This window comes from Protopterus annectens, chromosome 12.part0 (assembly GCF_019279795.1).
Source record: "Protopterus annectens isolate FY-2018-M chromosome 12.part0, PAN1.0, whole genome shotgun sequence".
Classification (NCBI taxonomy): Eukaryota; Metazoa; Chordata; order Ceratodontiformes; family Protopteridae; genus Protopterus; species Protopterus annectens.
In genome coordinates this window covers 383,192,743-383,206,596 of record NC_056746.1, presented here as the reverse complement: position 1 = coordinate 383,206,596, position 13,854 = coordinate 383,192,743, and the positions used below count along the sequence as shown (strand labels likewise).

The following is a 13,854-nucleotide window of genomic DNA, read 5'->3' as shown; positions in this document are numbered from 1 at the left end:
TTACAGCCCTAAATTCATTTGGATATATTGAACTCTCTTCACCCAAGACTGGACTTAGACAGTCAAGAGGAGAAGGTAAACACTTGCACCACACTCATCACATAGTCCCTCAAAACCTACACCACCAAAATACACACATAGAAACACAAAACACACACCTACATTCGCGGAGCCCCTCAATAAAAACCTGCCCAAGCATCAGGGACATCCAAAGCATAAATGCAAGCAAACTCCACCCCCCCCCCCCCCAACACAACCCAAATGACACACAGCCCGCAAACTCAGTGTGCCACTCAACCACAGCCCATAAGGCATAACAACGTACCCAACACTCTAGTCATAGGTGACTCTATAGTCAGGCACACTAATGTTCCACTCACTAGACTAAACAAGGAGAAAAGTTACTGTCAGCTGCCTGTCAGGTGCCAGGATCCGCCATATAACGCATGCACTCAGGTCACTCCACAATAAGTACAAATATGACACTGTCATTGTCCATGTTGGTGTGAATGACCTGAGATGTACCTCCCTGGACTACATGAAGAGAGACATGGAGGAGCTCTCCGATCTTGTATCCCAGGCAGGTATGACCCTAACCCTGAGTAGCATCCTGCCATCACCCAGAATGATACCACAGTACAAGGACAAAATGATTGACTTCAGCAATTGTGCTTCTGGTGTCATTCTAAGGGGATCCAGTATTTGTCTGCCTGGGAGGACATGATTGACAGTCCATGATGCTTTGCCAGAGATGGCCTGCACCTGTCGCCCTTAGGATTCTGGATACTGGCTAAGGCTCTTGCCACCCATATAGTGCCTTTTTTAGGCAAGGTTCAAATGACAAATTCACCACCGTAACAGGTACAAGCAAGCAAAATCTGAGGGTAATGCTACTCAATGCTAGAATTCTAAACCTCAAAATGCATTCACTCGAGGCACTCCTTAAAATGGAGAACATTGACATCTGTGCAGTGGCAGAGACCTGGTTCAAAGCTCCAGAGAGCACCCCTGCATTACCAGGCTTCAATTCATACCACACCTTTCAGCCACCTAACCCCGAAAGAAGCACTAAAGGCGGAGGCGTGTCCATATTCATGAAGGATATCCACACCTCCAGGCTAGTTGCACAGCATAATACAGCCGAGATTATCCAAGTGCAACTAACTCTGGGCAAGACCACAATCCAAATTGTAGCTTGCTACAGACCCCCCACCATGCTCCAGGATTCACACTCATTTCTTGATACACTGGAAAGTATTAGGGTACAACCCAACACCCTAATAATGGGCGATTTCAACTACCCCACCATTAACTGGGAAAACTACTCATGTACCAACTCTTTTGCTCAACGTTTTCTAGAATTCATAAATTCCAGCGCCTTGGATCAACTTATTCACACCCCCACCAGGGGCAGCAGTATCCTAGACCTGGTCATTACCAACATGGGAAACCGGTGTTCCACACCAGAGGTCAATTCCTTGTTGGTCAGATCCGACCACAAGCTAATCAGCCTAGACATCCACATCCCACCCCCACCCCCGTTAGGGAAACCATCGTAAAAAACTTCTCCAAAGCCAACTTCAGACTTCTTAAGACAGAAGTGGCAAACTTCATGACACCCATGCAGACGGACAATAGAGGTATGACTGCCAAATCCTACACAAATGCACTTTATAAGCACTTACACAAGTGCATGGATCATGCTATCCCTAATAGAACCAAGATGTTATCCTCCAAAAAAGGAAGCCAATCTGGTGGTCCTCTGCCGTAAACAAACTCCACAAGAGAAGAAAGAAACTGTTGCAAAAAAAGAGTAAAATCTGGATCATGCTATCCCTAATAGAACCAAGATGTTATCCTCCAAAAAAGGAAGCCAATCTGGTGGTCCTCTGCCGTAAACAAACTCCACAAGAGAAGAAAGAAACTGTTGCAAAAAAAGAGTAAAATCCCATGACTGGAGGAACTCCCTGATCAACCTCAGTAAGAAGCTGAGATCCCTCATAAAATTCTCCAAAGCGAGTTACGAAAACAAAATTGCCACTGACTCTAAAGACAACCACAAAGCATGCTATAGCTATGTCAAGAATCTAAATGGGAACACTCAGATCTCCTCTGAGTTGCAGCACAATGGCACTAAATATACAGAACCAACTGTTATTGCCAACATCCTAGCAGATAGGTTCAGTGCTAACTCTCACCCCCTAGAGGGCAAATCTCTGTACCGGAAGAATGCAAAGTTCCTATAGTCCCGGCTGCACAGGTAAAAAACACACTCCCCAAAGCCAAGAACACAGCATCCATGGGACCTGACAATATCCCAAGCTGCATTCTACACGAACTACAGAATGAACTGGCACCCTACCCAAGTACCATGTTCAATCATAGCCTCACCTCAGGCTTTGTACCTATTGAATGGCGCACCGCAATGGTTATCCCACTCCACAAAGGGGGCAGCCATGATGGACCCTGGGAACTACCGCCCCATTAGCCTGACGAGCCCGGTCTGCAAGACCATGGAACGTATCATCGTGGAACTCATAAACAAAGACATTGGTAATCTCCAAACTCTGGACCCTACCCAGTTTGGATTTGTAAAAGGCAGATCATGTCTCCTAAACCTGATTGACTTCTTTGAAGCAGTCACCAAAGCCATACATAAGGGTAAAATGGATGTCCTTCAAGAATGCAGCTGCAGTCCTGACATATGGGTTGTCCTGCCTCAGGCAGCCCTTCGGTCGGCCGGATTCCAAAGTCTGGGTCCGGCGTCGGCTGATGTCGCCTCCTCCCTGACGTCAGAGCGGCTGGGGTATAAAAGCATCAGTCGATGCCATCTTCTTCAGTCTTTCTTGCTGCGCGGTGCCCGAAGCAGAAGCAGTTCGCAAGTGCCGGTCGGCCAGCTCCTGTGTTTTCAGATACCGAAATCATCAAAAAGCTAAGTATCCCGTTGGGGAATCTTTTCTTGCCTCAGCCGATGTCAGACAAAACTGAAAAAGTTAATTGTTTGTCTTGTGGTAAACAAATACCGCATAAGGACTTCCATTCTTACTGCCTTCCCTGCCTCGGCGCAGGCCACGACGTCTCAGCCTGTGCTGCCTGTGCTTGCTTCAATAAGCGCACACTTAGGCGCCGGGCAGAATTTGCTGAAGACTTTTTTGGGGAAAATTTCTCCTATATCATGCCGTCAGAGCTTCCGACAGCACACGTTTCCAAAAAACGTAAGGACCGGGACCGACCTTCGCGGCCCGCGACTTCCACCGACACCACGACTAAGCCTACCGCGAGTGCATCTGTCTCTTCGGAGGCGGTAATTCAACCGCTCCAGGCCGACGACACCGCTTTACCGCACACTTTGGTCCCGGAGGCTTCCCCGGTGCCGGTTGTTGTTTTTCATCCTGAAACCGAAGCCCAAGATTTGCATGACACCATACCGGTGGACAAAGTTACTCCAGCACGTGGGGCAGCTAGGCCTCCTGTGTCTATGTCCATCAAGGCCTACACACGTGCTAAGGCTGCCAGCCAGGCTAAGTCTCACCCTCCTTAATCTTTTTCTCAGACTCCCACTTCGGATAAACAGATCATGACTTTAGCTGCAGATCTGATTTCTTTAATTAGGGGCTCTCAGGCTCATCCAGACAGAGGCTCTCAGCCGCCTTCAGACAAAAGGCCTAGGGTTGAGCAGACAGATACCCTTTCTTCAGATGAAGCCTCTGGTGAGTCAGGCCTTTCAGATTCCCAGGAAGAACCCTTTCCGGCCTACGAGAATTCTGATGCAGATGAATCCATTCCCTCTGCCTCTCCTTCTGAGGATATTTCTTTTGGGGAAGTTCTACACTCCATGAGATAGCATTTTCAGTGGCAGGGCCAGGACTTCTCGGACTCAAGGAAAAGGCTTTGGACCTTCCATAAGTTACCCCAGCACAGGCCTTTAGCTATTCCCCCAGTGTTAGATGTATTGGATGATGTGTACTCAGACTCCAGTACTTCTCCTGATTCTCTCCCTCCTGCTCCTGTCAAGCCTGACAGATATTATAGGGTTCCTGAAACTCATAAGCATCTCTTTAAGTTCCACTCTGTTGACCTAGAAACTATTTCTCAGGGGCCCAAAGGAGTGGCCACTTACACGACCAAGAATCCTTTGCCCGCAGACAGGGAAGCTAGGTCCCTGGAGAGGTGGGGTAAGAAAGTTTATACCTCTACCACCCTTGCCATGAGGGCTCTTAACTGTCTTTTTCATATGTTTCAGTATCAGGATTTTCTGATGGATGATTTGCAGAAAAAGTTAGCCTCTCCTGAGCCTTTAGATAGAAAGGCTTTGCAGGATTTGGTTCATAATACTCAGCAGGTTAGCAATCATTTTCTTCAGTGTGGTTTTGATGCATTGGTAGCTTCATGTAGGGCAGCTATGACAGGGGCAGTCATACGTAGACATGCTTGGTTGAAAGAACAGTCATTGCCAGACCATGTTAAAGTAAAGCTTTTAGATGCACCTCTGGAAAAGGACAAGCTATTTGGTGCTAATGCACAGGGTGTGTTGAAATCAACTGAGGAAAAGGCTAAATCAGTGCAAACAGTCAAAGATTTCCTCCAGGTTCAGCCACCAAGGTTCAGCAGGAATTGGCCTTCGAAGAATTGGTCCTTTCCAGACACTGACAAGTTTCAAAGGGGAAAAAGCAGGCGTGCTCGTGGTAGAGGGCAATACCGAGGCTCCTACAGGGGCCGCCAATGGCAACCAACTAATCAGAGAAGTGGCGCAGGAACTCCCACTGCTCCACAGGGACAATCACAATGACTTGCCTTTGACACCGCCGACCAAGGCTCAAAGAGAAGCTCCTTTAGGCGGGAAGTTATCCTTATTTTCAAAAAATTGGCACGTTTTTACAAAGGACGGATGGATTTTGAACATAATAGACAAGGGCTTACAGGTTCCACTTCCATACCTTACCAACAAGACAAGGCATGCCAAACCTGCCACACAGTCAAAGGGCAGAGGCACTCATACAGGTTTCAAAGCTGCTACAAATCAAACCAAAATTCAGGATGCTCACATTACAGCAGCTTCTTCCCATGCTGGGCAAGGAGTTTTGGCTGGTTACTCTGGACCTCAAGGAGGCATACCTGCATGTCCCAATCAGACACAGTTGCAGAAGATACCGCAGATTTCTTGCAGGGTCAGAGCATTATCAATTCTCAGCATTGCCTTTTGGCTTATCTACTGCGCCCAGAGTATTCACGAAATGCCTGGCATCAGTAATTGCACATTGCAGACTTCAGGGGATACAAATATACCCTTATCTGGACGACTGCCTTATACAAGCGGACAGCCAGCAAGCCTTGATAAGAAACTTGGACTATGTCATTCACTTACTACAGGCTTTGGGATACACAGTCAACATTCAAAAATCAAGACTACTGCCATCCCAACAAATAATTTTTCTAGGAGCCAAACTGGACATAAACTCACAAATGGCTTTCCTCACAGAAGAAAAACAAGAACAATTACCAGATTATTTCAAAAGCCTAGCAGAGCACACCCAGATGACTGCAAGGAAAATCCTGCAGGCCCTGGGTTTCATGGCATCTTGCATTCTCCTGATCCCTCTGGCAAGACTACACATGAGAAAATTACAATGGTACCTAAAAAGTCTGTGGTCTAAACTGCAAGCCAAACCATTACAACAGACGCCTCAGATCATGGATGGGGGGCGCACATGGAAGGCAGATGCATTCAAGGGCAATGGGCTCCCCGGGAATTGCATCTACACATCAATCAAAAAGAGATGCTGGCAGTGATTCATGCAATCGAGGCCTTCGGAAAATTTCTTCAACAAGGTCATCTGCTAATAAAGACAGACACCACCACTGTTATGTGGTATATAAACAAGCAGGGAGGCACCCATTCTTACCCCCTTTGCAGACTAACAATGTCTCTTTGGGAAAAGTCTCTGAAACTGAACATACAGTTGCAATCCCAGTTTGTTCCAGGCAAGGACAATATTTTGGCGGACAGTCTAAGCAGAAACATTATGGACCCCCACGAATGGATGTTGCATCCAGACATTTTTTCACAAATAACTCTTGCATGGGGAAGGCCGGACATAGACCTCTTTGCCTCACACCACAATCATCATCTGAAAAAGTTCTGCTCAAGGGCACACCATCCTCAAGCCTGGAGAATAGATGCTCTCTCCTTCAGTTGGAATTCTCTAACAATCTATGCATTCCCACCTCTACCATTAATGACCAAGGTGTTACTGAAGATCAAAGCAGAACAACCGAAAGGCATTTTGATAGCTCCAGACTGGCCAAGACAACACTGGTACCCATTACTAAGGAGCATAACTCGCACCAAACCGTGGCCCCTGCCTCTATGGCTTCTGCTTATAACTCGGCACAATTACAGGACTGTTCATCCAAACCTGCAAACATTGCAACTGACAGCTTGGAGGGTTACATGACTTCTCCCTATATTTCTCTCTCCAAAAAAGTTCAAGAGATCCTACTGGAAGCACGCAGGCCTTCTACCAGAAAAACATATTTAGCCAAATGGAAGGGGTTCAACATCTGGAATGCCAACAAGGGTCAGGATGCATCAGTAATGAACATCCCTCAGATTCTAGAATACTTGGCAGAAATGTTTCACAATGGCCTTTCGTATTCTTCCATAAAAATACACGCTTCAGCAATTTCAGCAAAATACAACTGTGATCCACCTGTGTTTTCACATCCTTTGCTAAGACAGTTTCTAAGGGGGATAAAGAATATCAAACCTCCAACATAACCACCAGTGCCTGCATGGGACCTCAATTTCGTCTTGGAAAAATTAACTCTGCCTCCTTTTGAGCCAGCAGCATCTTCAGATTTGCAATTTCTTTCCTGGAAAACAGTTTTCCTATTGGCAAATTACTTCAGCAAGAAGAGTCTCGGAGATACAGACCCTCATGGCAGTACCTCCATTTCTCATTTTTCATCAGGACAGAGTCTCTTTAAGAACCAATCCTTCATTCATGCCAAAAGTGATATCCAGGGTTTCTCTAAACCAAGCAATTCACCTGCCTACTTTATTTCCCAATCCTCAAAATAAAGGAGAAAAACTTCTGCACACTTTGGACATACACAGACAATTGTGCTACTACTTGGATAGAACAAAGGCCAACAGAAAGTCTAACCAACTATTTGTAGCTTACGCTCCTGGAGTACAAGGGAAGGCAATTTCCAAACAAACAATTTCAAAATGGATTGGAAACTGCATCAGATTCTGCTACTCATTCCATGGAAAAGGTGTGCCAGCCAATATCAGGCCACACTCCACCAGAGCTGCAGCCACCTCCACAGCTTTTTTAAGAGGAGTGGCTACAAAAGGACATTCTAGAAGCTGCTACATGGAGCTCCATGCATACATTTTCCAAGCACTACAACCTGCCTTTATATTCCAGATCCCGAGCAGGCTTTGCTTCTGCAGTCCTGCAGGGCATTTTAGCTACACCATCATTATCTTAGATCCTACCACCCCCAGCTTGGCTATGGTATTCAACCCATATGTCAGGACTGCAGTTGCATTCTTGAAGGACATAGTACAGTTTTGTACCTACCATAAATGTAGATGTCCGATAGATATGCAACTGCAGTCAGGTTTTCCCTCCCTCCTATCCCTCTGTAATTATACTTTTGGGTCCACTCCCCCCCCTTTTTTTCATATTGGCTGGGGATAGTATTTATGGTGTATCTGTTTATTACTATTGTGCATGTCTGGAATGTTATCCATTCTCTAAATTTAGCCTTCCTTGGAGGGCACCTGGCATCTGGGGCAAGAAACACTGAAGAAGATGGCGTCGACTGATGCTTTTATACCCCAGCCGCTCTGACGTCAGGGAGGAGGCGACATCAGCCGACGCCGGACCCAGACTTTGGAATCCAGCCGACCGAAGGGCTGCCTGAGGCAGGACAACCCATATGTCAGGACTCCAGTTGCATATCTATCGGACATCTTCATTTATGGTAGGTACAAAACTGTACTTTCACACAGCTTATCTAGATCTCGCCAAGGCTTTCGACACCATCCCCCACTCTGGAATTATAGATAAGCTCACTAAACTAGGTATAAATCCCTATGTCACAAGATGGGTTGCCAACTAGTTCGCGGACAAAACCCACACTGTGAAAGTAGCGGATTCCAAATCCGACATCAGACCAGTGACAAGTGGAGTACCACAGGGTTCAGTCCTGGGACCTCTCCTGTTTGGTATTTACTTCTCTGAAGTGCAGGCCAACACAGAAGGTCTTTGGCTAACAAAGTTTGCACATGACTGCAAACTAGGAGCCATAATCGAAACTCCTAACGATGTGGACAAACTACAAAAGGTCCTCACTGAGACAGATACCTGGTGTCAAAGCCATGGCCTGAAGCTGAATGCCAAAAAGTGTATTGTCATCTCCTTTGGTAAAAATTCTGTACCCATGAACTACCACATAGCTGGTAGTCTACTTAATGCCGAAAATGTGGTGAGACCTTGGGACACAGGTGGACAGTAGTCTCTCCTTTGATAATCACATCGCCACAGTGGTCAGGAAATCCTTTTACATGGCTCATCTCATCACAAAAGGATTCTCATCCAGAAAAAGAGGTCATTGTTCTCCTCTACTCATCACTCATTAGACCCATTATAGAGTATAACGCCCCTTTTGGTATGTACCTCACAAGACATCTACAACAACTGGAAAGACCACAGAAATACCTTACAAAGAGGATTACTGGCCTCAAACAGATGCCCTATGCAGACTGTCTCAATAAACTACAGCTTTACTCCATCGCATATCGCCTACTCAGGGGCGATCTCTGCCTAACATACAAAGCTGTGTCAAACCCAGAGCTGTTGGACATGCTCCACTTAAAGAAATCCCAATCCCTCCGAGCTACACGCTCTAGGGACCTAAACCTTGTCACCACAATAAACAGAACATGCTGAAGGGATAGATTCCTGTCCTAGAGACTTTCCATACTCTGGAACATACTACCTTTCTATGTCAAACAGAGATCCTCGTTAGCACTCTTCAAGAAAAATCTTGATGATTGAATGGGAAATGGAAATTCACCCCGGGGATCACTTCTGTGGCTCTGCTTGACAGGGGCACAGGAAAATAATTTTCTTGGGTGGCGAAAGCCAGGGTACATTTTTTGGCTAGGCTTGTATGGGCCCTAGGGCTGATAGCCTAGTACCTACCTATGAACTCCATCATAATGTGCTAACACATACATTTAATATTTTATTGCTTTTTCTTGCCTATATCCTCCTAAACCCTCAGCTTCCCATATGGAACATCCATCCCATCCCTTTTATTCTGCCATCCTATCTGCTTTTCACCAGATGTGAGAGCTGACCAACAGCTGACCATCTCCTGGACATAATGTTTTATTCTCTGATCTTTTCTTCCCCTTGGCAGCAACAGGCAGTCTGAAGAAGAGAGATTCTTCCACACCCTCACCTCCTGTCAGTCTGTCTGTCACACAATACCTTGTTCAAAAATCAGTTTAAAAATTTAAGGGTGCAACTTTTTGCATGCAGTACAGGACTTTAGAAAATGCAAACCAAAGCAGTCATAAGGGAAAATTCCAGAAGACATGCAAAGGCTTTACCTGTACTTTGTAAGTTTAATCATTTGTTCACTAGGTCAGTGAACTGGCCAGTACAGACCATGGCCACAAGTGCAAGATTACATGTATGATGTCTGGGCATTTTATTGTTGTAGCTTGTCAACCATCATCTCTCTTCTAGGGAGTGGGAGAGAGTGGAGTACTAGAGAAACACTTCCCCAGAACCCTGATGAAAGGTGCAGCCTCCCCACAGAGACTAATGCTATACATTCAGCATAGCAGTCCATAACCACTTGGCCATTGCACCCCTCTGAAGTGTAAGGGGCATCTGTCTGGGAACAGCCTAGGAGCAGAAACAGATTTGCGCCACATTCAGATCCAGCTTCTGTAGAAAGTTCATGCATCCTGTGGACGTTTTCTACACCGAAGACCAGGCATAGGCTTGAATCGATCAGTGCAGCACATTGTTGGGCCCTGTAGTTCGGGTCTCTTTTGCTGTAGTAGGATTAATGAACTGACTGACAGTTCAGTTGCAGAGTGTACAGTGAGATGTCCTTGCTGGTCAACATTTCTGGAGAAATATTGAAAAATTACAAATGCGAAAGCAGAAGGATGTCACTGTTACTGTTAATAGCCTTGGAATTGAAATATAGAGGTTGTTTCAGGTGAAGTACAAGCATTCACCCTGCACCTGGAGACTGCTGGTATGGGTCTTATACCCTCCACTAGTGTCTGTTGGTGCAGGTCCTCCCACCCTGTTAGTCCAGAGGTTGCTGCTGCTGGTTGCTGCACTGTCTGGTGGTTACTTGGACAGGTTTTGTATTCTGGTGGTTATTGGGGGAAGGCAGTACAAATTTTCCTTTGGATGCTGCTGGTGGAGGTCCTGTCCTAGGGGACTTACCCTAAACAGAGCAACCCAATAGACATGATTATGGGCTTCACCTGCTGCATAAGCCAAGACTTGTGGAGGAAATAGTACACTGAAGACCTTAACAGAGGAAGACAGAAGGGTACTTGTGTATTATCGCAACCACATTTCGAGGTTGCTGTAAGTGGTAATGTTACAGCAAAATTACTCTGATGCAGTGAAAATCGTTGGCGCTGCTACTGGCAAGCTACAACTGAATGCAGGATGTCATTAAGGCATACATTAGCAGCGGTAACGATTTCTTTAACTTTTATTTTCCAGTGCTGCTTCATGTAGTAATTTGCATGCGATTTTCCACATACAAATACATAAGATGTTAGCTCATTCTGAGGTCATCTATCCCTTGTGCCCTGCTGTTTCCAAAGAATGAATCACGTTTGTGAAAAATTGATGCACAAAATATTGACAAAATGTAAATATTGCTCTTAGAAACTTTTTGGAAACTGGAGAAATCGTTACTTACGTACTATCACAACATCGAAATGTGGTTGCGAGAAAACGCAAGTACCGACAGAAGTAGTGTAACAGTCCATTAAGTAATTTCTGGAATGTTGGAAAGATTGGTTGCAATTGCCCATTGTATAAGTACAAGTTTTCATTTGTCAAATACGTTCTGGAAGGGTATTATATAAGTATCAGCCATCTTAAAGGGGTTGTTTGTAGCCCTGGTGTAGAAAACAAACGGTTACCTATGTAGGAACTTATCAGGAGGACATCCAAGTGGTTCATGTGCAGTAGAATGTCTAGATCATAGAGCAGGTATTAGTGTTGCAGTAGGGACTGCTTCAGAAAAGTTTGTTTAAGCAGGAAGTAAGAAAATATTCCAAACCAGCTTTCTTTAGGACAGTCACAAGCCACGTGGTCATCTTGGAAGATGTGTTTAGCTTAACCTGTACATTAACCGGAAAGGTACATTGCAAAATAGCATGGCTCTACAGTTCATATTGATACATTATGTAGTTTCAGACTTATTTTAAACTATTTTGTTATACCTTTCATGAAGTGGCAACTGTTTAAAATTTTTTAATTTTTTTTTTTTTTACAGAGGCATTCTTCCTCACAGGCCATGCTGGTCAGTCGGCCTTGCTTCCACAAACTGCTGCTGCTTCCCGGACATCAGCAACTCATACAACAAACTCCCTTCTTCGAGAGAAGGAGCTCGGCCACCTGCACAAGAGTCTGAAGGATTCTTGTAAAGAGCCTAGTAAAGAGAAAACATGCAGGACTGAAAACAACTCTTCCTTTACTAGGAAGGAGAAGGAGAGACCGAAGGAGGAATCTAGGGCCCGGAATGTTGTTGATCTTACCCAAGACAGCAGAACTGAAAATGACAGGAAGGTGTGCTTAGAGAGGCCTTTAAAAATAGGGGACCCTGCTTCTATTTTTCATAATGAACATTTGCCAAATCGATGTCTAAACATTACAGAACCAAAATCAAAAAATCCCTTACAGACCCCTTTAAGCAATTGTAACAGTGTGTGTGAATCAATAAAATTGTCTGGCTCTGAACATGACAAATGCATTAAAGAGCTTTGCAGGCATGATGACAACATGAGGCCTTTAGCACATGCCCATTCAGATAAATCAAAAAAATGTGACTCTGTTGTAACATCAGGTGGCACTTTACATGTTTCTTGTAGCTGTGCTTCACCAGCTTCAAAAATGCCCTCTTCTAGCACATTCCCAGCACAGCCTGTCCATTCCAAACTGCACAGTATCTTCCCACCAACCAAGGAACCAGGAAGGGAGCACAAAGTGATTGCTCCCACCTTTGTGCCTTCTGTTGAGATGTATGATGAGCGAAATGGGCCTATCCAAATTGCTTCTCAGGCCAGAGACAACAAACATGAAAAAAGCAAGGAAAAGGAGAGTGGAAAAATGGGCCTGTTACACACTAACAGTGAGCGTATCTTTTCAGATCCATCACGCCCTTTGCTCACTCAAGATTCCTCGGTGCATAACGATGTAAAAAAAACTGACAGTGCAAGGGAAGAGGGTTCTATTATAAGGTCAAACTGTATGGCATCAAGAAGAGCTATACCTTCAGAATCCTTTATAAACAAGACTGTTAGCTGTTCTGAAAAAACAGACTTTCTTACAGCAAAAGAAGGGCTTAAATTAGGTCATGACTTAGAGCTCCGTGGCCATGAGAGAGAGAGGACACAAAAGCCCACTTGTAAGGATTCTGGCAAATCTTATATCAGTTCAGATTCGTCAAAACAGCACTTGGACCCCACACAGCTGAAGTCAGCAGTGCATTCTGAACAAAAGTGGAAACCTTTTGACATTGGTAATTTTGCAGCTGCTCAGATGGCCGTGTTGGCGGCTCAGCATGGTCATAGCAGCAGAGTAGAAGAGGAGTCTAAGAAGGTCTACATGGATCCTACTGGCTGCCAGAGGAGTGCAACAGTTGGGGGAAGAAATGGTACTGAGGTGCTTAATCCAGCCCCTCATAGTGAGGGTTCTGCCATGCAGAACTTAATTAAGTACAGTGGAAGTTTTGCAAAGGATACAACAGTACGGCAAAACAGTGGCAAAAAGAGCCCCTTTGGGGGACTTGCAAATGTAAAAATAGATGCAGGTCATCCTGGAACATCCAAGGTACAACACCTCCCCCCACAGCAGCCAGGAAAACAGCTTAAGCGTGACCCTGAGAGACCTGAGAGTGCCAAATCTTTTGGTCGGGAAAGTATTGGCTCACAGGGAGAAGTGGAAGTAAGGCATCCACCTGTGGGGATTGCTGTGGCAGTGGCACGACAGAAGGACAGCAGCAGCAAACCTGCCTCCAGCATTACAGACAGAGATCGGTCACTTTCAATGAACAGCATAAAAGGTAAATTAAACTGATGTCTTTTCCAGAACCAGACTAAGAAGCATTTTAAAGCTTTTTTCCCCTCAAGCACATTTAATAGCCTTGATATTACATGGCACATGAAAGTCAAAGTTGCAGGATCTTATTTGCCAAGGCATGGTAGTAGTGTCCCCCCAGCAGCAAAAGTTGAAAAATGTGTACACTTAGTCAGGTTATGTTAGTTTGCACTGGCTACCTTAGACTTTGCTTGTTAGAACTGAAGATAAAAAAAATACACTTGTGCAGAGGTATGTTTATTGCAGTAGTGAATCTTCAAGGAGAAGTTTTTGTACCAGTAAATCATAACATTTTAATTATCCTACGTACTTGCATCCTTTTCCTGCAGCAAAATTCTGAAGGATTGGCTCCTTTCCTTATGGCTGCAGTTGTGGTTCTCGTGTTCAGGTGAAATGTACGGACAATGCAGCCACATCCACATCCATGTATGTCCTGCACAAATGCACAGCCTGTTCTGCTCTTCACAGA

General features: G+C 45.0%; 1 protein-coding gene across 1 annotated transcript in view; it reads left to right on the top strand.

Annotated features, from left to right (window-relative positions):
- Nucleotides 1–10,647: 10,647 nt before the first annotated feature.
- Nucleotides 10,648–13,854, top strand: part of TNRC18 (trinucleotide repeat containing 18) — a 725,141-nt gene continuing 721,934 nt past the window's right edge. Inside the window, exons 1-2 of the mRNA XM_044088920.1 lie at nucleotides 10,648–10,699; nucleotides 11,563–13,350. Of these exons, the coding sequence (XP_043944855.1) occupies nucleotides 10,648–10,699; nucleotides 11,563–13,350 (1,840 nt within the window). The remainder of the gene's footprint in view (nucleotides 10,700–11,562; nucleotides 13,351–13,854) is intronic.